The following is a 25,266-nucleotide window of genomic DNA, read 5'->3' as shown; positions in this document are numbered from 1 at the left end:
ATTGTTTGAGTGAGGCAGAGCCAGTGCTACACTGTGGTTTCATTTACTATCAATCTACTCTCTTTAGTTAAGCCTTTAGCTTCTAAGACAGGAGAGCAGCAAGGGCTAGTCCTTCAGGGTTAAGGGACTTGTCCAGGGTCACACAGTCAGGAAGTATCTGAGGTATTGACCCCATTTTTACAGATGGGGAAACTGAGACAGGTGCCGTGTCTTGCCCAAGTAACCGAAGCCCGGATTTCAACGGCAACCATGGCACAACTTTGCAGCTGAGGAACCTGAGGCTGGGAGAGGTGAGGGGGTGCTGGAAGCCAAGGGCCGAGTGGCAATGTGGAGTTCGAATTGGACTCCTGTCTCCGTGCCAGGCCACTTGGCCAGGCCGCCACGGTCTTTCCAGCTCAGGGAGCGTGAGTCAGGGTGGACGGGGAGGACCAGAGGGTGCCAGCAGGTAGAGGGGAACCGGGCAGAGAAGGGCGGGAGGATCGGCAGGAGCAGGTGTGGGGCGGGGCACTGTCCCGCTCCGCTAATCCCAGCCGAACTGCTCGGCCTGCAGGTCGGGAACCCAGCCCTGTCTCCGCCCCCCTAGGCAGGGATTGGCTGATGGGGAGCCTGCGGCCCTGCGGATTGGAGCTGGGGATGTGGGAGGAGGGTGGCGAGGCAGCGATGAGCTGAGGCTGGGGCGGAGAGATTAGGAGGTGCGGCGAAGCCCTACCCCACCTATCCTAACCCCGGCCGCGGCCCCTGCCCCAGTCCGGCAGCCCCTGGGTCAGCCTGCCTGCGGGACCGCAGGGAAGCGGGGCGGCCTGCCCAGTTTTCGGCCTGCTGTCGCAGCGCCCTGGGGTTCCTCAGCCCCGTTCCCTTTGTCTTTCTTTCCCTCCGCCTTAGATCCAGGACCATGGCTCAGCAGCAGACTGCCCCGAGCCCGGCCGAACTTGAGTTTGGGGGGCCCCTGGGTGAGCAGGCCAGGGCTCTGCGGGTGGGGTTCGGTGTGTGCGCGGAGAATCCCTGGGCAAGGAGGGGTGGGCGATCTCCGCAGGTAAGGTTGGGTCCCCGCGGGGCTGGAGGAGCAGGATTTGGGAGGGGGGCACCTCTGGGTGCTTCCAGAACGCGCTCTTTCCTCCCCCAGGGACCGCTGCCCTGCTGCTACTGCTCCCTCTCACCCTCTTCCATCTGCTCCTCACCTGCCACTCGGGCCCCTGCAGCCTGCTGAGTCTGCCCCCGGAGCTGCCCCCGCTCTCTGCCTTCTGGAGCTCGGGGGCGCTGCTGCTGCTGCTGTTCTGGCTGGGCTTCCAGGCCACGCTCTACCTGCTGCCCATGGGCCAGGTGAGGGGCGCACTGGGGAGGGAGGGGTCAGGCCAGCCGGGAGTGCGGCCAGGGCCTCAGAGCCACTTTCTGTCATCTGCAGGTGACTGAGGGCAGGATGCTGAGAGACAAGAGCCACCTGCAGTACCCACTTAATGGTGAGGGGGTCGGGGGATGGCAGGAGGGGAAACTGATCCTTGGAAAGTGGCCTGACCACATATCCCACCTCTCTGTCAGCCCGGGGTGCCTGAGGGCAGTGGAGAGGCAGGTCTTGGGGACTCCAGCAGGGGCTGAGGGAAGGCTCTTGGCCCAGGGCCCTGCCTTTGGTGGGTGGGCAGTGGGATCCGAGCTTGCTGAGCAGCCACCTTCTCTTCCAGGGTTCCGGTGCCTGGGGCTGACAGCCCTGCTGGTGGGCCTGGGGCTGGCGGGGGGCCTGCCCCTTGGGAACCTCTCCGAGATGCTCCTGCCACTGGCTTCAGCAGCCACGGTGACAGCCTTCTTCCTCAGCCTCTTCCTCTACCTCAAGTCCTTTACGGTGCCTCCCTCGGCCCTGGCCCCTGGGGGAAATTCAGGTGAGACCAAAGAGGGCACCAGACTAAACTAGGCCTCGGCGGCTCTGGAAAAGGCGCTCAGGGGACGAGTGCACACACACATCCCAGCTCATCTGCCTGACTCCACTTCCCGTTCTGTTCCAGGGAACCCTGTTTATGACTTCTTCCTTGGCCGAGAACTCAACCCTCGTTTTGGATCCTTTGACCTCAAATATTTCTGTGAGCTGCGGCCAGGACTGATGGGCTGGGTAAGGGATAGGGTCAGGAGGGCTGAGCAATTTTCACTGGCGCAGCTAGTCGGTGGAACAGACAAGAGTTCCAGGCTCGTTCGGAGTCAGGAAGACTCGTCTTCCTGAGTTCAAATCTGGCCTCTGACGTGTACTAGCTATGTGACCCTGGGTAAGTCACTTCACCCTGTTAGTCTCTGTCCTCATCCATAAAATGGGCTGGAGCAGGAAATGGCCCACCCCTCTAGCACCTCTGCCAAGAAAACCCCAAGGGGGTTGACTGAACAGGACAAATGTTCACCAGCGATTGTGAATTTGAGGACAAAATTGCGACAGGAACCACTGCCACATACCCTTTACTCCATGTTGCCCTCCTCTGACTTGGGTAAAGTTCCTTTATACACAGGACCAAGATTCAATTTGTGGGGGAGGAAGAAGTGGAGGTGGGAACGTCCAGAGAAAAGAGATGAAGAAGGTCCCATTCCCTTAAGAAAGCTAAGTTCCCTAGGTCTGTTCTGGGCCAGGCACAGTTCCAAATGCTTTACATTTGATTCTCACCACAACCTGGGGAGGTTGATGCTGTTATTATCTTTATTTTACAATTGAGGGAACTGAGGCAGACAGAAGTTGCTTGACTTGCCCAGCTCATGTCGGAGGGAGGCCAGATCTGAACTCAGGCCTTCCTGACTCGGGATCTTGGATGCTAGATTCTTTCCTGATGTCCTCAGATTCTGCCCAGGTTGTCTGTCCTAGCAGGGTCCGCAGAAGTGGGGGCTGACTAGGACAGCTTCAGCCCAAGCTGGGCCTGCCGCTTCTCTGTTTAGGCCTTGATTAACCTGGCTCTGCTGCTGCGGGAGGCTGAGCGCCAGAGGGGGTGGCCTTCCCTGGCCATGGGGCTGGTCAGTGCTTTCCAGTTTATCTACGTGGCTGATGCTCTCTGGTACGAGGTGAGGACAATGGAGACAAGGGCAGAAATAATCCGATAGTAACACCAGTTAGCATGCACGAAGCACCTACACTGGGCCTTACACACTTTACCTCAATTCACTCACAACCAGGGGAGGTAGGTGGGAGACAGTGGGGAAGGGGGTGGGCTGTGAGGAGGGGCACTGTTTGCTCAGGCTCTGGTTACCACTCGGAACAGGAGGCAGTTCTTACCACCATAGACATCATCCATGATGGCTTTGGCTTCATGCTGGCTTTTGGGGACTTGGTCTGGGTCCCCTTCATCTACAGTCTGCAAGCCCAGTTCCTTCTGAACCATCCCCAGGCCCTGGACCTGCCTGTGGCTGGGGCCATCTGTCTGCTAAAAGGTTAGTTCGTGGGGAAGGGGCTAGGGGGATTGGCAGAGCTGGTTCTCCTAACAGTGGGGCCTTGGGCAAGTGACTTCCTCTGGGCCTCGATTCAATGAACACTTGGAAAATGGCGAGAGCTTTTCCCAGCTCTGCCATCCTGAAGTGTAGTTGGGGTTGGGGAGGAGGCATGGAATAGGTGACAAGATGGTGGAGAGCCAGACCTAGAGCCAGGAGATTCCTCTTCTGCATTACAACCTGGCCTTTCTTTCCTTCTCCATAGTGATCGGCTACGTTATCTTTCGTGGGGCCAACTCCCAGAAGAACACCTTCCGGAGGAACCCTTCTGACCCCAGTGTGGCTGGTGAGCAGGGGCCAGGGGCATGAGGAGTGTGCCAGGGCAGGATGGCCTTTCTGCCCTTTTCACCATTGGTTGCCATCATCTCCAGGGCTTGAGACCATCCCCACGGCGACAGGGCGGCACTTGCTGGTGTCAGGGTGGTGGGGCCTGGTCCGCCATCCAAACTATCTTGGAGACCTCATCATGGCTCTGGCCTGGTCCCTGCCCTGTGGTGAGTTGGCTATGATGGGAAGAAAGGTTGGGTGGCCTGGGGGAAGAGTAAAATGGACACACAGGGTGGAGACAATCTACTCCCTGGGGAAGGGAGCTGGACAGGAGAGTTCAACGATGACCTTGTCCACAAGTTGAACCTGTACCCTCTTCTCTGGCAGGGGTGACACACCTCCTTCCCTACTTCTACTTTTTCTACTTTGTCATCCTACTGGTGCACCGAGAGTACCGCGATGAGCGCCAGTGCCTCCAGAAGTATGGCCTGGCTTGGCGGGAATACTGCAGGAGAGTGCCTTACCGCATAGTGCCCTACATCTACTGAGCCAGCCTGGCTGGCCATGGCCAACCGATGAGGGAACAGGACCAGGGCTGGGGGGCCCTGCCCTCAGCCCCCCATCGTTGGAGCTTTCCTCCCTAGACTGATCAAGTGGTTGTGGCTCCAAGTCGAGGTGCAGACGGCACTTCCTCTTCCACTTCAGTCCCCTTGGATGGCTGGACATACTCTCCAATGACTACGAGAGGGGGGAAGGAGGCATGCAGGTGGGCACCCGGAATAGAGCTCTGATGGTAGAACCTGTCCTCAGCCTGATGGTCATTCCGTCACACAGACCCCCTTTGCCCCCCGACACACACACAACCCGGGAGGCCAGGGTCAGTCTCAAGCTGGCTTTATTGGGGCAAAGCCTGGCGGGTTTCCCTCAGGCCAGCTCCTGGATCAGGGTCTTCGGGGCTGGGGGGCGCGACCCTCCCCACAAGCGTTCCAGCTCCCCACTCAGGGCTTCCACCTGGCCAGCCTCCTCCTCCTCGGCCCGGTACTCCTGCGCACAGTCCAGGGCCAGAGACATAAGTTCCTCCTCGTGCTCGTTGGTCCAGGACAGCAAGTACTGGCACTTCTTGCGGGCACGGTAGAGGCGTTCCCGAAGCTGGCCGGCAGGTATGAGGTTGCGCGCTTGCCCAAACGCACGCGCCAGGTGCCCCAGCGCAGCCAGCGTGTAGCCCTTCTGCAGGCCGGGCTGCGGGCTCTCGCCCAGCAGGAGTCGGGCGGCCTCACGCATGGAGCCCCGGGTGCCCAGGGGCCCAGGTGGGTGCGCACCCGCCCTCAGTGCATGCGCAGCTGCATGCAGAGCCTCCCGAGTGGAGCGGAAGGTGTGGTGGGCGCTGAGGGCACCAGCCACGCCCAGCACGGTGGAGCACAGGTCTAGTAGCAGCTCCGGGTCGTCATCCAGGCCACCGTGATAGAGGGCCTGCGCATGCGCGTAGGCGAAGAGCACGTTAGGCAGCTGAAAGCGCAGCAGGGGCGAAGGCGTGCGGCCGCCGCTTAGACGCGCCAGGGCGGGGATGGTGGCTGGCACGGGCGGCGGCTCGGCCACAGGCTCTGGCTCACCCTGGGCAGGCTCAGGTACAGACGCGGGCCCCGAGGTGCCGTCCTCGTGCAGCTCCTCCAGCAGCGGCGTCCGAGCCCCGCCGCGCCACCACCATGGCCGCCAGGGCGGGAGCAACCTTCCGGCCTCTCCTCGGCTCAAGAGTCGCTCAAAGGCTGCTTTTTCGGCGGGCTGCAACCGCTCCCACAGGCCGCCCAGGCCCTGGTGCTCCTCCTGGTGCTCCTCCGACGCTTCGGCCTCGCGCTGCTCTCGCAGCCGGCGCAGGGCACCCGCCAAGCGACTGGGAGAGGCGGTGCGGCCGCGGAGTTCGCCCAGCACCTGGTCTCGGTAGAAGGCCTCGGCACACGCCCCGTGAGCCCGGTAGCAGGCCAGCGAGCAGTAGGGCACATTGCAGCGGGGGCAGGTGTAGCGCGCCGGCTTCGCCTCGCCGGGGGGACACTGGCCACACGGTCCCGCAGGCTCCATGGCAACGGCCTTGGACGATCCCGGAAGTGCCTCCGGCTGCTTTACACTCGACCTCCGCGGGACTTCCGCCGGAGCCAGCGCCTAGTTCTGGGGTCGTGGGAGGCCACGCCCCCGGACTTCCGCTGCGCTCCGATTGGTTCTCGAAGCTTAGTGGGTGGGAGCGGGTTGGATTGCTGGGTACTTCGAGAGTGGATAGGGGCAGCGTCTAGTCTCAGAAAACCCGACCATGGGGCTCCAAACCTTTCCGGGGGCGCGATACTTTCTTAGGAAAGAAGCCCCTCCACTTTTGGGAAGCCCAGACCACCCTGGGCAATTCTAATCCCCTCCCCCTTGCTTTCCGGACTTCGGAACGCAGCCGATGCTCCTTCAATCCCGAGAGGTTCAATACTGCGCCTAGTATTCTGCCTGTTGCTGTAGACCTGCATATTGCATTCTCGCCTTTCCGGGCTTCACTCAGCCCTCGTTCAGCTAATACTTAAGTTTGAGAATCCCCTTTGTTTCTGAGGGTTCTGTCAGGTTCCTGTTGGAATTTACTGAGCGGAGCCTGGCCTGGGGCAGTCTGCCACCAAAGGGCACCTAGAAATATTTCGGGACCTCCAGCCTGTTTCTGTCCTTTAAATCCGGGGATCCAGAGCTGAACAGGTCTACAGGCCAAGTTCGGTTAAGGAAGAGGACAGACTTGGTGACTGCTCATTGTGCTCTACTAATACCAAGCTTTCCTGGTGGCCACTCGCCAGGTTTTATTCAGTGGAGCTTGCAGCCCATCCACGTTCAGTGGGAACAGCTCCCTCACTCTATTGCCCTGGCCAAGACTTTTCTAAAGCTGCGTTAAGGGTTCCGATTCTTATGTCAACCAAAGGTTGCTTCTACAAGGAAGGGACCTCCATCTTTGTCCCAGCATAGGGCCCAGAGCACTGGATTTGGATCCTTGCTAACATAGGAAACCCTTAGATACTGGGCTGGCCTAAGATTAGAATTAGAAACTCGGCAATGCCGATTTGGGAATCCAGCCCTCCTACCAGGATGGTTTCAATGGCCTTGGCTCCCACTTGGACCAATGATACCCAATCCTTTTCCCACCTAAATGAAGGGAGCAAACCAGTCCCAGCACAACTCTGTACTACTGCTGCTCCCATTTCATTCTTGCTTTTAAGATCTTGTTTATGCTTTCAACTAAACTGTGAAAAATTGGCAAAGATGAGTGTGGAATCACAGGCATCAGGAGGCAACTCCTCTGAGAGGATTTCATTGGTTGGGAAATGGCAAAGCTTCCTCCTAGCAAATACCTCAGGAGGGCAGGCCCACCCACTTATTCCATTTGCCCATTTTCTACCCTTCTCCCAATGTCCCCCAGAAAAAACAGTGTCTCAGTATAGTCGTAGGGGCTTTATTGTGGAAACTACCAGGGGATTAGGAGTTGGCATTGGGGCCCTTCTTCTTGCCAAAGGTGGGCACTACATTGACGAAGCGTCGATTGTATTGCATCCTCCTCTTGGCACGCCCAGTCTTCTTCTTCTTCTTCTCCTGCTTGGCCACCTAGGAATAAGATAATTGAGGTAGACTTCAGGTATTTTAACAACTTGCTGTGTGTACACATAAACATTGTTAGGGGCCTTGGCAAAAACATGAGCTAGGTGGCAGTGGGCAACAGAAGACTCCGGTCCTTACTTTTCAATGTTGTGAGATTGTGCTATTAGAAAGTGGGCTAGGGATGGTGGTGTCGGGTCCTCCCTATTTGTATCCATCACGCTTTGGACAAAGTAAGCAATAAACACTTCATCCATTCACTCTGTAATTAAGATCTGGTCCCTGCTCTCCCAAAGCTGGGAGAGGTGTCAGTCATTAAGTCAGCCGAATATCCACAGAAGAGGAAAGGCTGAGGCTTACTAGACTGCCCTCTAATCAACAGGTAGGGCAAGTCCAAGTTCCAACAGCACAGCTCAGACCTAGGCTCACCTTGGGAGTCTGACCCCTCACTTTTCCAGCTCGGGCCAAAGAGCCATGGACTTTACCTGAGGGAGGAAAGGAGACAAAATAAACCACGAGAATTATACATAGAACTTTTAAGCTGGGCAATAGTAAAACTATAAAATCTGGAAGTAATTACCTGTAGCCCAGGGCTCTAAAAAGGTACATCATTTCCCACTCATACAGGCTACTAAAAGTCAGATTTAGGATAGGAGGGCTGAAGAGCCTAAACATTTACTCAGCGTCAATAACCAAAACCCAACAAGCCGATCAAGGGCAGAAAGTACCACATTCATGTTTAAGGATCTGCCAAGTTCCAAAAGATGAGAGTAACTGCTAGAACTTAGCATTCAGAGTATTTGCTTCAAGATCCCATCAAGATAAAGAATCACATCATAAACAAATGTGAGGAAGGGAGAAATTGCCTCCAGGAGAGGGTTTATGATCAAATACAGAATAGAGAACAGAAGATAAAATGGACAAACTCAACTATCCACTGAATTGCACAAACAAATCCAACACAACAAAAATGGGCATTAACTGGGGTGAAAAAGTTTGTGGAGAAAGTCTTGATAAGAGGTGTCAAAAATGATAAAGAATTGGTAGCACTAAGTATCACCCCCCAATGGATAAGTGACCAAAGGACATGCACAGGCAGACCAAATGCAATCGGGAAGGGGTAACAGGAAGGAGGAGAGCCATTGAGAGTAACCTATGAGTTGGTTGGGTCATTCTGGAAAGCAAAGCAATTTAGGATTAGGGTTCTGACTCCCAAATGGAAGCCCTTTGAGCCAATGGTATGGATATGGATCCGAAGTCTAGATGCAAAGAGAAAACATCCATCCATACAAAACCATCTAGATCAACTTTTCTGTAATAGCAAGGGACTAGAAACCAAACATCCATAACCTGAGGAATGGCTGAACACAACGTGGCTGTGCTTTAAGAGGGGAAAATGGTTTCAGAGCTGAGGTACAACTGATTTGTGGCAGCGCCAGAACAATTTACACTTCCTAGCTGGGTGACCCTGATTAAGTCACTTAAGTCCCACTGCCTAGCCCTCACCCCTCTTCTGTCTTGGATCTGACCATCAATTCCAAGACAGAAAATAAGGATTAAAAAAACAAACACCTTAACAATTCTGAACTATGATCAATCACAATTCAAGGAAGTGGTTCAGTAGATACTGATAGGGAATGCAACTGAGGAGAACCCCACAACATCTCTGCCCCAGTTTCCTCATCTGTAAAATGGGGTTGCTAGGCGGTAAAAGAAGACAAAACGGCCATTATTTTGGCGATTGAACGATGTCCACTCGAGACAGAGGTGGAATGAGAGACTCGGAGGACTTTTTGGTGGGCAGGGAGGGCATGCACAAATGAAGGGCATTAGAGAACCCAGGCCCACTTACCTCCTAGCATTCGGCCAGCCACTTCCAGAGTGGCCAGAGGCTCCACCCCACACTGCCCCAAGATGGCTTCATCCTCCAACGGGGAGCCCCCTAGAAGCAGGACCTGATCCTCGGGAGCAATGCCCTCTAGGGAGGCCACGTGTGCCTGTAAGACAGCGGAACCAGTAAGCCCGGGCCAGCGAAACCTCTTCCTCTCCCCCAGTCCTCCGATCTTCCGGAAGCCCGTGTCCCCGCCTCGCTTACCTTGATTTGGGCGACGGTCTCCTGCCCGGTCACCTGGAGGGTGTGCAGGGCCTGCGCGCGGACAAACAGCTGCATGGTGGCGACTGCAGGGAGACACAAGCGGCGGCTGAGAGCCGAGGCCCCGGTCAGGCAGGGGCCAGCGGGGAGGGCCGGGGCGACAAAGAGGGGAGCGAGGTTTGGAAGAGGACTGGCCCAGGGGAAGCGAGGGGGCTCGGGCTGGGTGGGTAGAGGCCGGGCCGGAGGCCTGAAGCTGGCCCCGATGATGGCCTGGGAACCCGGGGCTGCCTCGTGCCTCGGCCTCCCCGCTGCCCCGATCCCGGACCGCGCACTTACCTCGGACACGCTCGTCCTGCTTCCGCCGCGGCGAAGATGGAGACGAGAAAGAGAGGCAGGGGCCGAGGGCGCGCACGTTCGTCCCAACACGCCGGGTGCGTGCTTACGCACACGGACGCCTACGTCCCCTTCAACCAATCGGAGCGGAGTACAGCCCAGCGGGAGGAAGTCGCTCGTTCGAGCTGGAGCTGACCCAAGGGAAGGGGAAGAGAGCAGAGGCGGGGTCGGGCTTCTCGGGTATCGGCGACTGCGCGAGGGGCAGGGGGCGGGGTTAGGGAAGAGGCGGAAGTCCCACCCCCTGCCCAGGAAGAGTAGTTGCGCTATGGCGGTGGCGCTGGCAGCATCTACCCTCAGGGCCGGGCTGAGGGCTTTCGCGCTGCGAGGACGCCCAGTCTGCGGGGTCCGGTGGCAGGTGAGCACAGCTTCTTCTCTGCCAAGGACAGGGTTAGGGGAAGGGACTCTCTCGAGGTGTCCGATCTCTAAGCTTACACCCCTCTCCTGCGGCCCAGGGATAAATGGGGAAACAGGCTCAGAACATCCGGGCAGAGCCGGGATCCGCGTCAGGGTCTTCTGCCTGGGAAGACCCCACTCCCCAGGTCATGGGGAAACCGAGGCTCAAGGCCAGCCCTGAGATATGCGGGCCTGGGGAGGGGTGTTCGATGCGCAGGAAGCACTTCATACAGGCTTCTGGAGGCCACGACCCCCTTTCCCCCCTCCCGTTTAGGGTCCAGGACCTGGGGAGGGGTGCAGCACCCCCTCCTCCCCGAGGGCTTTAGTTTTCTCCTTTGTCAAGCAGGGGTGGGGGAAGTGACCCCAAGGGTTTTAGCACTTGGGACCAGGAGGGGACTAAGGGAGGTGGAGGAGAGTGCCAGGCCGCAGGGGCAAGGGGATCCCCTCCCCAGGAGACGCTGGAGCCGTGCTTAAGGCTGTGCTCTCCTTTCAGGCGGTTACAGGTTGCCCTTGAGCCCCTGGGAACCTCCCCAGGTACTGGTAACCTGTATCAGGTGCCTGCCTGGGGCCTCCCTGTATGTGAGGTAGCCCCTTCCCTGGGGGAGCTGCTGTTGTGACAGCCTAAAGGGAACAACCAAGGGTCCATGCTACGCTCCAGGCCAGGCCTGCCCCAGGGAGCCCAAGAGGAGAAGGTGCCTGGTTAGGAGCAGAGGGATTCTGAAGAGGTGGAGGGTTCAAGGTCTCCGTGCCACTACCTGAGAGGAAAGGAAGCTAGCCTTGCCACTCTGACCAAGGCAAACATCCCATAAAGGGCTGCAGGGCAAAGAACAACACCCAGAGTGTGGAGGGAAGGAAGAAGGTGGGAATGTGCTTGGTCTGGGCCCTCCTTAGTGACCATGAGCTGAGGGCCCCAGAATGGACACACCTTCCAGGGAGAGGGATGGACAAGACAAAGGTCACCCGGAGGCAGAGGGGGAAGGAAAGCTGGCCTCCAGTGGAGCCTTGGGTTCTTAGGAGAACTGGTCAGAGGAAAAAGCTGAAGAGTAGGGAGAGGCAGGGTCCCCCAGGACTCCCTCTGTACTTGGAAAGGTGTGACTCTTGCTAGCAGCCACTTGGGCCTTCTCCACCCCTCACTTCCACCTTCTTTCCCTGCTCACTCTGGGTTCTCATGTTCTGCCTTGGACAGGCAGACCAACCAGCGGTCAGCAGAGAGCTCAGGGCTCCGGGAACGGATCTTTCCTTTTTCTACTGTCTTTTTTTCCCCACCCGTCATGCTGCTTCTGGTAACTAACAATAAAACAGAAAAGAGGAAACCGTACGTAGTTCATCAAAAATAACCACATTCCATTCTCTGCTACTGGAGAAGGGGGGAGGGACATTTTCTTTTCTCTCTTTGTTTTTTTGGGGGTGTTGTTTACACTTACACCGAGTTACTGTGCTCTCTGTTGGCACCAGGCATTCCTCCTTGTCTTCTCCTGCTTCTTGGAGATCTTCATCTTTATTGTGGCATTCGTTGCTTCCCCTGTCGACAGGCATCTTGGTTCTTTGCCTATTTTGGTAACTTTCAGGCCTTGGTCTGGGCAGTTTTTAGAGCAATTTGAGGTGCCTTGAAGTGGCAGCATCTGTGTTTTGGGGTCATTTCTGCCACTTTGCTGTGTTTGAGGTCAGACCTCTGATTGCCAGTTCACTTGGCATTCTTGGTTTAGAGCTGTTTTTCAGTTTTCAGACAACTTTTCATAGTTCTTTTGAGAACTGTTTGAGCCCCCAGGTTCCCTGCATATAGTGGGTGCTTCTTATGGTCTGAATAGCCAAATCTCAAGGCAGCCTCTGGCTGGGAAAGCTGCATGAGTGAAGCACATGGGATTGGAGGGTTGTGAAGGTCTTCCAGGCAGGTAGAAGATGCTTCCATATTGGTCATTCATAGGATCATAGATTTGGGGCTGGACGGGACATTGGAAGCCATCTAGTCCAACCTTCCCATTTTATAGATGAAGAAACTGGGATGGGATGGGATGGGACAGATGTTCTCCTTAGATGAGATGAAAATAGTGAGTTGGAACCTGATTCAGGAGGTATCCTATTTCCAGCTGAGTTAATCAAAGTGGGCATTAGGTGGGCACTGAGGAAGACCAATGTCTCTGTCTTAGAGCCAGGAGCCATTTACCTACCCTGGCATAGTGGAGTCCACAGAAGAATATGCATTTGTGGAACGCCTCATCCCACCCACTGTCATCCCAGAGCCCCCCAAACACCAGAGTTACCCCACGCCAAGTGGCTGGCAGCCTCCAAAAGGTGAGGACAGGGAAATGGGATTTGGGGTTTGCTCCTCAGGGGGTAGAGGGAGGTCTTGGAAGATGGAAATTGGGGTTTGTGTTACCAGAGGTTTTAGGAATAATTTGGTGCTATTCCTTTCCAAGACAAAGAAAGGAAAGCTTCAGGCTTGTCCAAGGGTTACATAGGAAGCAGGGGCCAGAATTTGAACCCAGTGCTCTTTGCAGTGGACTGGAGGATGTAAAGGTTAAATTTAATGGCTGGATGCAGTTTATTTACCAAAATAAGAGGGGAAACAATGAAGTAGAGAAATGTGAAAGATGTCAGAGAAAATACCTATACTCCTCAGCCAGGAGCATAGATAGTGAGTAATCATGTGGCCTCCTCCAAGATGGAAGCTAGTCTCTTTGGAAACTAGGAAGGGAATAAACCTTCTTTTCACTCACCCAACCAACAAGTAGTCTAAGCTGAAGTCAGGATCCACACTGCAGTCTCCAATGAGGTTTCCTCAAAGACTATCTCCAGGAGACACTTTCCACCAGACTGCCAGCCCAAGCATTTTTTGGCTTTTTGGATGGTTTCCTATCCTGTCCCCTCTTCACAGTTGACAGTCAAATTTCCAAAATTGTCACACCTTTCATCCTCTGAAGGTAGCCACTCTTCTCCTAGGATTCACACCTTTGGAACCACACCTTTCTGAGTGTTTGAACTTTTAAAAGAATTCAAAAGTTAGCAAAAAGGGTGGAGCTCTTCCAAGTATCTTGCTGGCCTCTCACCTCTAAAGGTATTAACTCTCCTCCTAGGAGTAAGAGTTTGTGGACTTCCCCAACTTTAGGGTTAAGTATGGGTGTATTCCTTTTGTTGATTAATTCTAAAGCAGACAAAAGAGAGTTAACCTTATCTTCAGTCTAATGAGGTACTAAGTAGGGGTACTTAAATTATTGTTATTCCAAAGTGTTAACTCCTACTTGGCAAAGAACAAAGGATTCCCTTTTCACAAATGCAAACTCAGTATGGACAAAGAGAACCCAAAATTTCCTTTCACCAGAAACACAATGTCACCCAGGAGCCAAACCACACAGAACAGACCAACTCAGGGCATGTGGTTTGTCTGTTTTGAGCACCTGTACCCCTTGGAGGGAAGAAGTCCAGGAGTGCTCCTTGGTAGAGAAGACATGGGAGTCCTCAGCCACTTGGGCAGGCTGGTCCAACAAGTGAACTTCTCAGGAAAATGTTACAAAATCAAATCCATGGGGTTACAAGGAAGGCTGCCACTTTATTGAAAGAAAAGATCCCATCCAGATTAGGGACCTCTAGTAAGCACTCCAGAAGCCTGGGGAGGACCCTTTGGATTAGTTTGTTTTGATGCCCCTATAAACTTTGTCCATTTGGAAATTCATCCAAATCCAGGAGACACACACTCTGTGACCTTGCTTGGGGAGGGCTGTCCATTGTCTGGGATACCCCAGCTCTTGGCTCCTAGGAAGGGGGACAAGTCTTCTCCTGGGTGCTTAATCAGATAATTCTTGTTGACTGAGATGCCACAGGGCCACACTCAGCTTTGTTCTAGGGCAGACTTCTCAAAGCAGGACCCAGGAGTCACTATCCCTGGGACAGACTGTGCCTCTGAGTAGGCAGCTGGACCCAAGAGTGCTCAGTGACTGGTTTCTCCCTGCTGCAGACCCTCTACCGAACCTCCCCTACATTGTTCGGCGATCCCGGATGCACAACGTTCCAGTCTACACTGAGCTCACACATGGCAACCGACAAATGACTCTGATCCGAAAGGTGGAGGGGGACATTTGGGTAAGTAGGAGGGTCATGGGATAGGGAGCCTTGGCTGGCAGGGGGCAGGCACTGGCCCTGACTGGTTTCTCTTTGCCCCCTAGGCCCTGCAGAAAGACGTTGAAGAATTCCTGACCCCACTATTGGGGAAGAAGCCCGTGACACAGGTCAATGAGGTGACTGGGACCCTGCGGATCAAAGGTTACTTTGACCAACAGCTCAAAGCCTGGCTCCTGGAGAAGGGCTTCTGAGGCTGGCCACCATCCCCACCAGGGGCACTGAGACAGACAGGCCTGGAGGAATGCATTTCAGTGACTGGTGACTCAAAGGCCAGTGGGGCCCCTTTGTTTCAGCACCAGCAGCACCCCTGCTGCTCCCTGCTTGTGGCTGAAAGTCAGGTGTGGGCCAGGAGGGGTTTGTCCTAATTGCCCTATTACTTCCCAGCTGGGAATCTTAGGAACAGCTCAGCAAAGATGACAAAACAGTAATGGCCAGGGGGAGGGGCACCACGGCACGACCTGGCACCAACTTTAATGCAAGTTTTTATTTTGGCCGTATATACAATTGAAGCTATTAAAATTTGTACAGTATTTACAAATTAAATAATCTGAAACTGTCTCCAGCAACTTGTGTAACACACAAAACAAAGGGAACAAAGGAAGAGGAGCAGGGGGGAGGCAAGGCCTGCTCCTGGCTTGATCTCCCCCTCTCTGCCGTGGGGGGGCTGCTGCTGCTGCCTACATCTGAAACAAGTTGTGGGCTGGGGCTTAGCCCAAAGCCAGCAACAAGGAATCCCTCCTTCCCCCCTCCAATCAAGAAGTTTCAGAAAGCTGAGCTCGCTTCCCCTCAGGGGACTGTTTGGTTTAGAGACAGGCTTTGTCCTGGCCCAGCTTGGGGATAAGAAAAGAGAGCTTTTGGCCATGGACGGACAATGGAGGCTCAGTCTTGTTACACCAGAGGACCAGGGGCTTCCAACATCTCATCCCGTCAGGGGGAGACGTCTCAAGGAGCAGCATGGAGGGCCCCTCAGAGGTGCCCACCAGCCATACTGAGCAGGCTGCCCCAGCCTAGCTGAGGCACTCAACTTTCCTGAGACGGGGTCACCTACAAGACATGGATGGGAGTGTGAAGGAGGGGCTACTAGTACTAGAAAGGGACCGCTGGAGGTAGGGGCCAATGAAGCCCAGCTCGCCTGGAGCCCCGTCCTGGGAGCTAGAGCTAATACTGTTGGGAACAGGGTACACTCCCTCTGCCCTGAGAGCTGGCCTTTTGCCAGCTCCTGAGGGAATGTGTCTTCAGTGTCCACCCTCTTCCTGGGCCCCTGAATGGAGGGGAATAAGTAGGACAGGAAACTGGGCTCTCAAAGACCTCAACAGCCCCAACTCTGCCTGGAGTTAAGGGAGGCTGTGGGGGGTAGGTGAAGGGCCAGCAAGGAGACTGACCCACCAGACCTCTAGTCCAGTCTAGGGGATGAGGAATCAGCCCAAGCCACATGATTTGGATTCGAGGGCTCCCAAGTGGTGTGAGTGGGCTCAGGCCTTCCTTCCTTCCAGGAGAGGTCACAGGAACCTCAAATTCTTTTCCAAAGCCTGGTGAGAGGGGAGACGGCACTTGGCAGTGGGAGGTGGGATCCACTTCTCACCCGAGCACGAGGGCACCACAGTCAAAACACGAGGTTGGGGAGTGGGATGAGGCTGGGCAGTGTCAGTGAGAGGCAGGGGACTCCAGCTTCTGCAGGCGGCGGCGGCGGAGCTCGACCGTGTTGGGCTCCCCATCTTCACTCAGCTCCTCTGCCCCAAGAGACTCTACAATTGGAAGACAGGAGAGGTCTGGCCATGCCCGAGCCAGGTGCTCCTCACCCACCCTGCCCCGGAGATTCCTTACCTGTATCTGGCTGCGGCTGTGCTGTGTCAGGGGGGAGTGGGGACTCTCCTGGGGAGGGGGGTGTCGCTTCAGAGCTGGGGATGCTGCTGGAAGAGGATGCTGCAGCAGCCATTGTAGATGCCTCAGGAGGACTGGCAGGAGCAGGAGGTCGGGGAGGGCTGAGGAAGGAGCCGGAGAAAGGTGATCATTGGGCCGGCAAGCCAGGTCTGGCCCCCAGCTGCCCTGCCCTGTCCTGCCCAGGGGTCTTACCCCAGAGAGGCCAGCACAGTGAGGTACTGGTTAATCTGCAGCATGGCAGCGTCCAGCAGGGTGTGGATGTTTCGAAGGCTTTGGAGTCGAGCTTCCAGATGCTGCCGCTCATGGCCCTCCAGGGCCTGCAGCTCCTCAGGAGTCAGGCCTGCAAAGCCTGCTGGGGGCACTGGCATGGGGGGGAACCCTGAAGAGCACAAAGCAGATGTGCCAAAGATATTCAAGCTGGGCCCCACAGAGGGAACCAAAGGCTCCCCAACCCAAAAAACTTAGTCTGGGAGGGCTCTGACTTACCAAATGGTGGAGGCAGGGGCATGCCCATCCAGGGGGGAGGGAAGGGAAAGCCGGGAGCCGGAGCGGTCTCAGAGACAGACCCATTGGGCCGAGGGGTATTGGCTAGGAAAAGCAAGCACACAAACCATCAGAGATACATTCAAGATTCTGCCAGGCTTTCCTCCCATTCCCCACACACCCCAGGGAAAATGGGGGCAGTTCCCATTTGCCCTTCCAGGTCTAGGGCTCAGGAACCCAGGCTCCCTTCTCCCCCAAAGAATAAGCCCAGGTTAACACCCATCAAGACCAACGTCAATCTAGGAGATAGAACTGCTTCCTGACACTCAACCTGACTCACCTGAGGTGGAAGGTGAGGAAGGAGGGACATCTGCATTGCTGGGGGGAGGCATAGGAGGAAAGGGGCCCATGGGAGGCCACAAGGGGAACATCCCAGGAGGAAATGGAGGCAGGAGGCCTTGGGGAACTGCAATGAGAAGGAGACAGTATGAAGTCAAAAAGGCCTGGGGCCCAGAAAAGCTAACCCCCAAGATGAAAAGGATGAGAGGCAACACAGGGAATGCATGGATAGCCTCCCTGAAACAGGTGGAAGTTCAGGGTCTGTGGAGGCCTGAGATACTTACAGTTGGGGGGTGGGGGGATGATAGGGGGCTGGTGTGGAGCAGGGGGAGGGCCCTGCTCAGGAGGCTCTGGGGCTGGTGGGGACTGGACAGGAAGTGAAGCTCGCAGGACATCCATTCGGCAGGTGGGGCAGGTTTGCTGCCGCTGGAACCAGGATCGCAGGCAGCTGCAGAGGCAGAATCCAAGCAGAAGGAACACTGAGGACTGGCCTCTGCCTCCTCCCTTGGCTCAGGAAGCCAGTGCCAGCCTGTCACCTTACCTGGTATGGAAGATATGGTTGCAGGGAAGCCTCTTGGCTCCAGTCACCATTTCTTCTCTGCAGATGATGCAGACATTGTCCATGGCCTGGAGCTCCTCGGGAGTGGCATCTGGGTACCTGAGGAAAGAGCAGCCCAGGTAAGCCAGAGCCTTTGGGGCCCGAGGCCCAGAAGGGAGGAGCCTGCAAGCGCACAGGGGGAGGACTCACAGTGTGTTCATGTTTCGGATGGCCCGGCGAGACATGATCGCATCCGTCACTGCCTTCTTAAACTGCCTGAAATGACAGGATAGGTCTGTCAGCTCCCTGACAGCAGCCTCCTTCGGTCAAGGGTGTTCCCCCAGGGCACAACTTACTGTCTAGCCAAGGTTTAGGGATTGTCTTCCCCAACCCTCTTGCACCCGTCCCCATCTCTTCCTCTTCATTTAGGCCCACATCCCTTCATCCTCAGCTGATTTCTTGGCCTTCCAGGGGGTCTCCCTGCTCTCCTCCACACAGATCCTCCATAAGAATAGGCCTGACCAGGTGCTATTTTACTGCTCCTGAGTCCTCTGGGGCTCCCTACTACAAAGGTCTTTGCCCACATGGAGCTCTCAGTCTAATGCAGAAGATCCCCAGAAGCCCTGGGGTGAGAGCAGAAGGCATAGGAAAACCTACCTCATGGCCAGGTACATGGGCCGGATGGCAAAGAGTGGGAAGGTGTGCACCTTGATCATGATGGTCATGAAGGCCATGTAGAGCAGGACTTTGATGAAGCCTGAAGAAGGAAAGGCACATGGAGAGGCCCTAAGGTTGCTGTAATGCCTCATCCCACAGCCACCTGAGAAGGGCTTGGGGACCTCACCTGTGAACAATTCTGTGTAGAGCATGTAGACAGCCTTGTTGTCCCAGGGGTTCTCGTTCTGGAGATCGATTGAGTGCAGAACATATTTGATGAAGATTGTAAGAACCATCGTCATCAGGATGGCGTACTGAGGTAGGAAGGAGGATAGAAGGCATTAGCGAAGGTCCACTGGCACCTTTGGGCCACCCCTCCTGCCACTTTAGCCTCATCAGTACCTCAAAGCCAAAGACCAGCTGCACGGAGGCCCCCCGGGTCAGGATGCTGTGATAGGCGTGATTGACAAAGAGGAAGTCCAGAGCACCCAGGAGGAGCATGAGGGCTATAGGGGATCAAGGGAAGCCATAAGGTGGGGGCAAGCACAAGTCGTTTGGGGCTGGTTTCCTTTTCTAAGATGTTTTGGTGCTGGCACTAATTTTAGAGGAAATAGGAGCCCCAGGTGCCCTCTGGGAACCCCCCCGGCCTACCCTGGAGAGGAACGGCAACAGCCCAGACTTCTGGGTAAGGAGGCAGAACATGAGGAAGTCTCTGGGGACTTATGACAGTTGACATGCCCTGGAGCAGAACAGGGCAAGGAGAGAGAATGCAAATGAACTTCTCAAATTATCTTTCAGGTCCAGCTGCACATAAGAGGCAACAGAGGCTGAGCCCTGTCCTTGGTACCATTCACAGGGATGAGATAGATGGGGATGTTGAACCTTCCCGTATCAACTTCTAGCAGGCAACAAATCCACCAATCCCTCCTGTCCCACCCTTCCAGCATAGTGTCAACACATTTCTCTATCAAGAAGCCACTCACAGACAATCCGGCAGTGAAAGAGCCAGGAGATGTTTGGGCTGCGCTCCATCTGGGCAAGAAGAGCAGAGGGCTATCAGAAAATTCCTTTTTTTCTCTCCCCTAGCAGCTGTGCCCCAAACTCGCAACAGTTGTGGTTCCCATCTTGTGCCTTCAGCCCCCCTCCCTACTACGATGACGTCCCCCACCCCCACTCACAAAGTCGACCCGATCCTCAGCCAGCCAGTGGAAACACTTGAGGAAGAGGAGGAGGGTGAAGAGCGCCACGAACCGGGGGCTGAAGTCATCCCGAAAGACGGTGAAGGCCAGACAGGTCTCTGTGACGGCGTACCAGGAGCGCTCCAAGAGGTGCTGGGAGGGAAAGGTCCTGTTGGTACCGTGCTGCCCCCGTCCCCCTGCGTGCTCCCCTTCCCTTGTCCCCTCTCCTCACCTCCATCTCGGCTGCTCGCAGCTGCCCGAAAAACACTTTGCCCATCACCTTGCCCAGGAGGAAGACAAGCACGAAGGCCTGGATGTATAGGACCTGGGGAGTGGAGGTGCGGACGTCAGTAGCTGCCCGGCCCCGCCGCCCCTCTCCCCCGGTCCCTTCCCCGCTCGCAGTCACTCACGGCCATGCTCGGGCTGGACTTGGTCAGGTAGACCACAGTGGGGTAGAACTGGTGCTTGAGGTAGTAGGCGTGGGCCACCACCGCCCCGGTCAGCGCCAGGCTGGCCGCCATCATCACGGCCGTGCGGAACATGGCCCCGGCCGGGACACCTGCAGGAGGACAGGGGCGTGAGTGGCCTCGCGGGGCGCACGTGTCCGGCCCGAGGGGGGGGGCGGCGGGGCGCGTCCCGGTTGGGACGGACCCCAGCCCCTCCTTGGCGCTCCGGGCCCCGCGCTCCCTTCCCTGTCCCGGCCAGCACTCACCGGGACGGAGCTCAGGGCTCCCGAGCCCGCTGGTCCCGCGGCGGCGAAGGAAGCGGCTGCGATAACCCGGGGAGCAGCGGGGAAGCGCTGACGGGGACCGTGACGGGGGCGGCGGCGGATCCACCAGTTAACAACACTCCCCACCCCCTCCGGGCCGGAAGTGAGAGCCGCAGACACCTCACTTCCGGCCGCTCGGGGCGGCAGGATGGGACATACCAAATGCACCGGCCCCCGTCAGCCACTGACACCGAGGAACCCTTTCTGGATCTGAGCTTAATGGGCACTTGGGGCGCCGCGGGTAGGAGGTGGGGAGGCAGAAGGGCGCCTCGGGGATCGGACGTAGGTTCTGGGGGCGCCGGGCGTCCCCCGTCTCCTAGATCACACGTGGTATCACCCGGATGGCCAGGAGGAGGAGTCTACCCCTTGAAGACCAGCGGGGGGGGCCCCCCTCTCCCGACGCGCAATACGCAGACTGAACCATTCAGAGGGGTGTACAACCAAGGGGACTGAGATGGGACAATTCAAGGAGGGAAGGAAGAAGGGATAATGAGGCTTACAAGACCAAGAAGAACACGGAAAAAGTTTCAGCGAGCGCGTTCCCTTTGGGGGACAAAACAACGTCTTCGCGCCAGAGGAATATCTGTATCGCTAGCCCCCACTTAGGTCTGTGGAGTGAGATGGGTCGCCGTGGCTATCTTTGATTGGGTAGATTGAGGCACGCGGACCAATAAAAAAAAAGGTTAAACCCACAGACCAATAGGAAAAGCGGGCTTCGCTCAGCTGTTGCTAAGAGGAACGACTCTGGAAGCCAAGCCAACTGTCAACACGGGAGAAGGACGCACCGGGCGGGGGCGTGGCCCCCACCGTCCCTGGCTGGGGGATGGAGAGCGGCCAGGGCGCGGAATTAGGAAAGAGGAATTTATGAAGCGCCCTGAAAACCCAGGCTGCGCAGGACAGCGGGTCCTTGCTGAGGGCAGCGCCTCCGACTCGCTAAGTGACCTGAAGGGTCCCTCTCCGCTCCGTTCTCCCCCAGGCGGCAAGCCTCGGTGCTCAGCTCCTCCCCAGTCTTCCTCTTCTCTTCACTGCCCCTTCTGTAGGGAGGGGTCAGAGAGGGGAAGTGGCTGGGGCGTCTCTAGTCTATTACCAAGAGTTACCAGCCGGCTGGGTGCTTGCATTAGGGTAGGGGGGATCCCCTGCGGCCCGCAAAGAGGCTACTGGGAAAGTATTCTCGGAGGGAAAGATCTTTGTTGTTACTTCTAGCGCCCCTGGGGGTCCGTGCAGTCCAGCTCTTGACCTGGGCCCACAGGCTGCCCAACTCCATCAGCGGGGGCTGCCTGGGCGGACTGGATCCCTACTGGAGTCGTTATTCGAACCCCGCAGCTCTAATTTCCTTTGCTGGGCCCCTCCGCTGTTTGTCCCTGGTGCTCCACTGCCTTTGCTGGAACTGTCTGCCTCCCCACCACTGCTCTACCCTATACAATTTTAGGGAGGGTAGAATAGATGTTGATTCAGGGACCAGAGGCAGAATGACTAGCTTGAGTTCTTTCAGTAGAGAGCCTGGCTATAGCCATGAGGCCATTGTCAAATGTGGGAAGGGGCATTAAGGGATGGGGGAGATGTGAGGCCATTGCCACCAGGGGCAAAGGGAGATGCCCTATCCAGCTGGTATCTGGTGAGCTGGCAGAAAATGTATGTCGTTCCAAAGTTCCTGGTGACATCAAAATTGGGAAGAGGCTACCTGGCTCTTCTGAAGAGGAGGAAAAGAGCAAGCACCAAGAACCCTGAATGAGGGCTCAGAGAACAAAGTGAAAGATTTGCTCAGGGGGGAAAGGAACAACTATGGACAGTACCCTCAAGTAGTAATGGACCTGGGGCCTTCCCTCAGGTGTGGGGGCAAGACTTTGACTTGGGGAGCTTCCCAGGATAGGCCTCAGGGAAGAGCTTGAAATGTAGAGGAGTGTGACCCCAAAGCCCAGTAGTTTTCAGCAAGCATCTGATCTTGTTTCTGAATGGAGGGAGCTCAGAGGAAACCCTGGAGCAGGGGGTCTTAACCTGTGTGTGTGTGTGTGTGTGTGTTGAAGCCTTCTCAGAATACTGGATAACTATTATAGAGAACAATGGAGAATGTTTTAAAATGCATAAAGTCAAAGCCTAGATACCATATTTCAAGAAATTATCCCAAGAGAACTCCCCTGATATTCTTGAATAAGAGGGCAAAATAGAGATTGAAAGAATCCACAGGTCACCTCCTACAATAAATCCGCAAATGACTACTCCCAGGGATGTTAAAGCCAAGTTCAAGAGCTCCCAGGACAAGGAGAAAATAGTGCAAGCAGCCAGAAAAACAAAACAAAACAAAACAAAAAACAATTCAGATATCATGGAACCCCAGTCAGGATTACCCAGGATCTGGCAGCTTCCACTGAGGGACCAGAAGGCTTGGAATATATTTTGGAAGGCAGGGGAAGTGGGGCTACAACCAAGAATAACATGTCCATCAAAACTGACTATATTTTTTCAGGGGAAAGTTTGGTCATTTAATAAAATAGAAGGGTCAGCTAGGTGGCTCCGTGGATTTAGAGCCAGGTCCTAGGTTCAAATCTGACCTCAGACACTTCCTAGATGTGTGACCCTGGACAAGTCACTTAACCCCCATTACCTAGCCCTTACCACTCTTCTACCTTAGAACCAATAGAGTATGGATTCTAAGATGGAAAGTAAGGATTATATTTAAAAAAAAAATAGATTTCTAAGCATTCCTGAAGAAAAGACAAGACTTAAAATGCATAAAGGAAAATATATAAGATTGTAAAGGAAACCAACTATATCTTTTAAAACAATCTTTAGAAGTTTTTTCACTTGTAGAAACACTGAAAGGAATATTACTGAAGTCTTGTGTTTGCAAAAACTCAAGAGTTTCTTTGGGTTGGGTAGGGATGTGTTATGTATATCTGTAAATGTTAACATTCAACACAAAAATGAGCTTTTCTGGCTAGAGAGGCCCATAGCCAATGAAGCATTTGGAACAAGATATAAAATGGATAATTTTGATTACATCAAATTAAAAAGTTTTTGTACAAACCAAAGAATGCAGCCAAGATTAGAAGGAAAGCAGGAAAGGGGAGTGGGTGGGTTAGCACATTTTGCTGGCAAAGGCCTCATTTCTCAAATATAGAGAAAACTGAATGAAATGTATATAATTGTTCATTCTCCAGTTGATAAATGGTCAGAGGCAGTTTTCAGATGAAATCAAAGCTATACTTGTATGAAAAAATGCTCTAAATCATACTTGATTAGAGAAATGTAAATTAAAACATCTCTGAGGTACCACCTCCCACCTAGCAGATTAGTCGATATAACAGAAAAAAATGACAAATGTTGGAGGGGACATGGAAAAAATTACACTAATGCACTGTTGGTGGACTTGTGAACTGTTCCAATCATTCTGGAGAACAATTTGAAACTATGTCCAACTATAAAACTGTTCAAACTCTTTCACCCAGAAGTATCATTACTTCTATATCCCCAAAAGTAAAGGACCTCTGTACAGAAATATTTGTAGCAGCTTTTTAAAAAAAAAAAATACAAACCCATACCTTCCTTCTTGGAATCAATACTGTGTATTGGTTCCAAGGCAGAAGAGTGGCAAGGGCTAGGCAATGAGGGTCAAATGACTTGCCCAGGGTCACCCAGCTGGGAATTGTCTGAGGCCAGATTTGAACCTAGGACCTGGCTCTCTATCCATTGAGCTAGCCAGTTGCCCCCATGTAGCAGCTCTTTTTGTGGGGACCAAGAATTGGACATTGAGGAGATGTCCACAAATTGGGGAATGGCTGAACAATTGTGGTATATGATTGTGATGGACTATTACTGTGGGTGTATGGGGTGCTCAGGGAGGGGTAGTATCTCTGGTATGGAGGGCTTGTCGTACCCTCTTAGGGCAGCTCTCCAGCCTCTGACCTCCACCTGACACCCAGCTCTCACTTGTGGCTCCTAGTAGCTGCTAGCATGCAGCAGTGGCCACACCCCGGGCAACGGCTTCAACAGGCCGGCTAAACCTTGTGAGGGTAGCCATTGGGTCGTCGACCCCTGGTGAACCAGGGCTTTGCTCACCCAGCATGTGAAGACTGCTTCGGCTGAACAGACGGAAGAAACCAACAAGAAGGTTCAACGGCTGAGAGGGCGACGCAGCAAAGCACTGTGGAGTGCTTAGGGAGTGTTGGAGCACAAAGGACAACACGGCCATCCAATGCAGCTGAGGAAGTCTCCAGGTGTAACGACTTTTCATGCCACTGGACCCAGGCTTCCAGCGCCGAGAGAGTGGGACTGTCACTGTGCATCGGCTTTTCCACTTAAATCTCCTTCACGCACAAGTATCTTTGTGCACACTCATCTATCCTAACCCCCTCTACCCTTTTCAAGACCTGCGGCGATGGGGGAGTGACGACACAACAGGTGGAGGTGACCACTGGCAGTTGTAGTCACAATCCTGCACGTAGGCGGCCCACGGACCAGTGGTCGCTCGGCCCTGTGGGCAGCAGGGACGTTCGGCAGCATCCTGGGCGACTGAGCAGCCCTCTCTAGGACAGCACTGCTCACTCTAATCAAGGGAGGGGACTAGAAAAGGTGTCCCAAACATTGCCTGCCCTACAAACACCCAGTCAGCACACCGCGGCTGGCGGGTCATCCCTTTAAGTGGTCGAAATCAAAGAACCACGCCACCACCACCTTTGAAGATGAGCGACGTCGACGTCTTGCCGCTGCGCGTGAATGCCGACACCAGGCCACAGCCGCACCTCCCGTAACAACTGGCGTCCCAGGCCCCGTGTGCCACAAACTGTGCACCTCAGCCTTTGGACTGCAAAGCCACATGAGGGTACACCGTAGATGAAACTGCACAAAGACAGTCGTCATTCTTGATCACCGAGAGACTACTATATATATATATATATATATATATATATATATATATATATTACTGTGTTTTAGGACATGATGGGCAAGATGCCTTTGGAAAAACCTGGGAAAACTTACATGAATTGATGAAAAGTGAAATGAATAGAATCAGGAGAGCATTGTACACAGTAACAGCAATATGGTGTGATGATTGACTGCACATCACTTGGCTATTCTCAGCAATAGTGATCCAAGACAATTCCAAAGAACTTAT

The 25,266-nt window shown here is 54.7% G+C and overlaps 5 protein-coding genes across 6 annotated transcripts; 2 read left to right on the top strand and 3 right to left on the bottom strand.

The window, feature by feature from the left end:
- Positions 1-635: 635 nt before the first annotated feature.
- Positions 636-4,517, top strand: TM7SF2 (transmembrane 7 superfamily member 2). Its single transcript, XM_016425564.2, has 10 exons — positions 636-950; positions 1,124-1,320; positions 1,403-1,457; positions 1,677-1,871; positions 1,995-2,098; positions 2,902-3,024; positions 3,222-3,390; positions 3,653-3,733; positions 3,819-3,941; positions 4,102-4,517. The coding sequence occupies exons 1-10, from the start codon at positions 893-895 to the stop codon at positions 4,260-4,262; spliced, it is 1,266 nt and encodes a 421-aa protein (XP_016281050.1). The 5' UTR covers positions 636-892; the 3' UTR covers positions 4,263-4,517.
- Positions 2,647-5,900, bottom strand: ZNHIT2 (zinc finger HIT-type containing 2). Its single transcript, XM_056801376.1, has one exon. The coding sequence runs from the start codon at positions 5,785-5,787 to the stop codon at positions 4,639-4,641; it is 1,149 nt and encodes a 382-aa protein (XP_056657354.1). The 5' UTR covers positions 5,788-5,900; the 3' UTR covers positions 2,647-4,638.
- A 1,258-nt stretch (positions 5,901-7,158) lies between these two features.
- On the bottom strand, positions 7,159-9,882 carry FAU (FAU ubiquitin like and ribosomal protein S30 fusion). 2 transcript variants are annotated; one of them, XM_001366007.5, is made up of 5 exons: positions 9,743-9,882; positions 9,410-9,492; positions 9,167-9,311; positions 7,744-7,799; positions 7,159-7,323 (listed from the first exon to the last, which is right to left on the bottom strand). In XM_001366007.5, exons 2-5 carry the CDS (start codon positions 9,482-9,484, stop codon positions 7,198-7,200), a joined length of 402 nt encoding a protein of 133 aa, XP_001366044.1. In that variant the 5' UTR covers positions 9,485-9,492; positions 9,743-9,882; the 3' UTR covers positions 7,159-7,197. The 2 variants fall into 2 exon arrangements, with proteins under 2 accessions (XP_001366044.1, XP_007502762.1); XM_007502700.2 differs by having other exon boundaries at positions 9,410-9,515; positions 9,743-9,863.
- On the top strand, positions 9,398-14,866 carry MRPL49 (mitochondrial ribosomal protein L49). The gene is made up of 4 exons (XM_007502734.3): positions 9,398-10,154; positions 12,340-12,484; positions 14,145-14,269; positions 14,353-14,866. The coding sequence occupies exons 1-4, from the start codon at positions 9,483-9,485 to the stop codon at positions 14,497-14,499; spliced, it is 1,089 nt and encodes a 362-aa protein (XP_007502796.2). The 5' UTR covers positions 9,398-9,482; the 3' UTR covers positions 14,500-14,866.
- On the bottom strand, positions 14,778-23,674 carry SYVN1 (synoviolin 1). The gene is made up of 16 exons (XM_007502701.3): positions 20,097-23,674; positions 19,795-19,943; positions 19,617-19,709; positions 19,385-19,537; positions 19,190-19,238; positions 18,609-18,712; positions 18,394-18,520; positions 18,207-18,306; positions 17,760-17,825; positions 17,553-17,669; positions 17,296-17,459; positions 17,013-17,138; positions 16,676-16,777; positions 16,382-16,568; positions 16,133-16,290; positions 14,778-16,053 (listed from the first exon to the last, which is right to left on the bottom strand). The coding sequence occupies exons 2-16, from the start codon at positions 19,924-19,926 to the stop codon at positions 15,953-15,955; spliced, it is 1,779 nt and encodes a 592-aa protein (XP_007502763.1). The 5' UTR covers positions 19,927-19,943; positions 20,097-23,674; the 3' UTR covers positions 14,778-15,952.
- Positions 23,675-25,266: the final 1,592 nt, after the last annotated feature.

The sequence above is a fragment of the Monodelphis domestica genome, chromosome 6 (assembly GCF_027887165.1).
Source record: "Monodelphis domestica isolate mMonDom1 chromosome 6, mMonDom1.pri, whole genome shotgun sequence".
Classification (NCBI taxonomy): Eukaryota; Metazoa; Chordata; class Mammalia; order Didelphimorphia; family Didelphidae; genus Monodelphis; species Monodelphis domestica.
The sequence above is the reverse complement of the archived record's forward strand: the minus strand, read 5'-3'. Positions and strand labels throughout refer to the sequence as shown.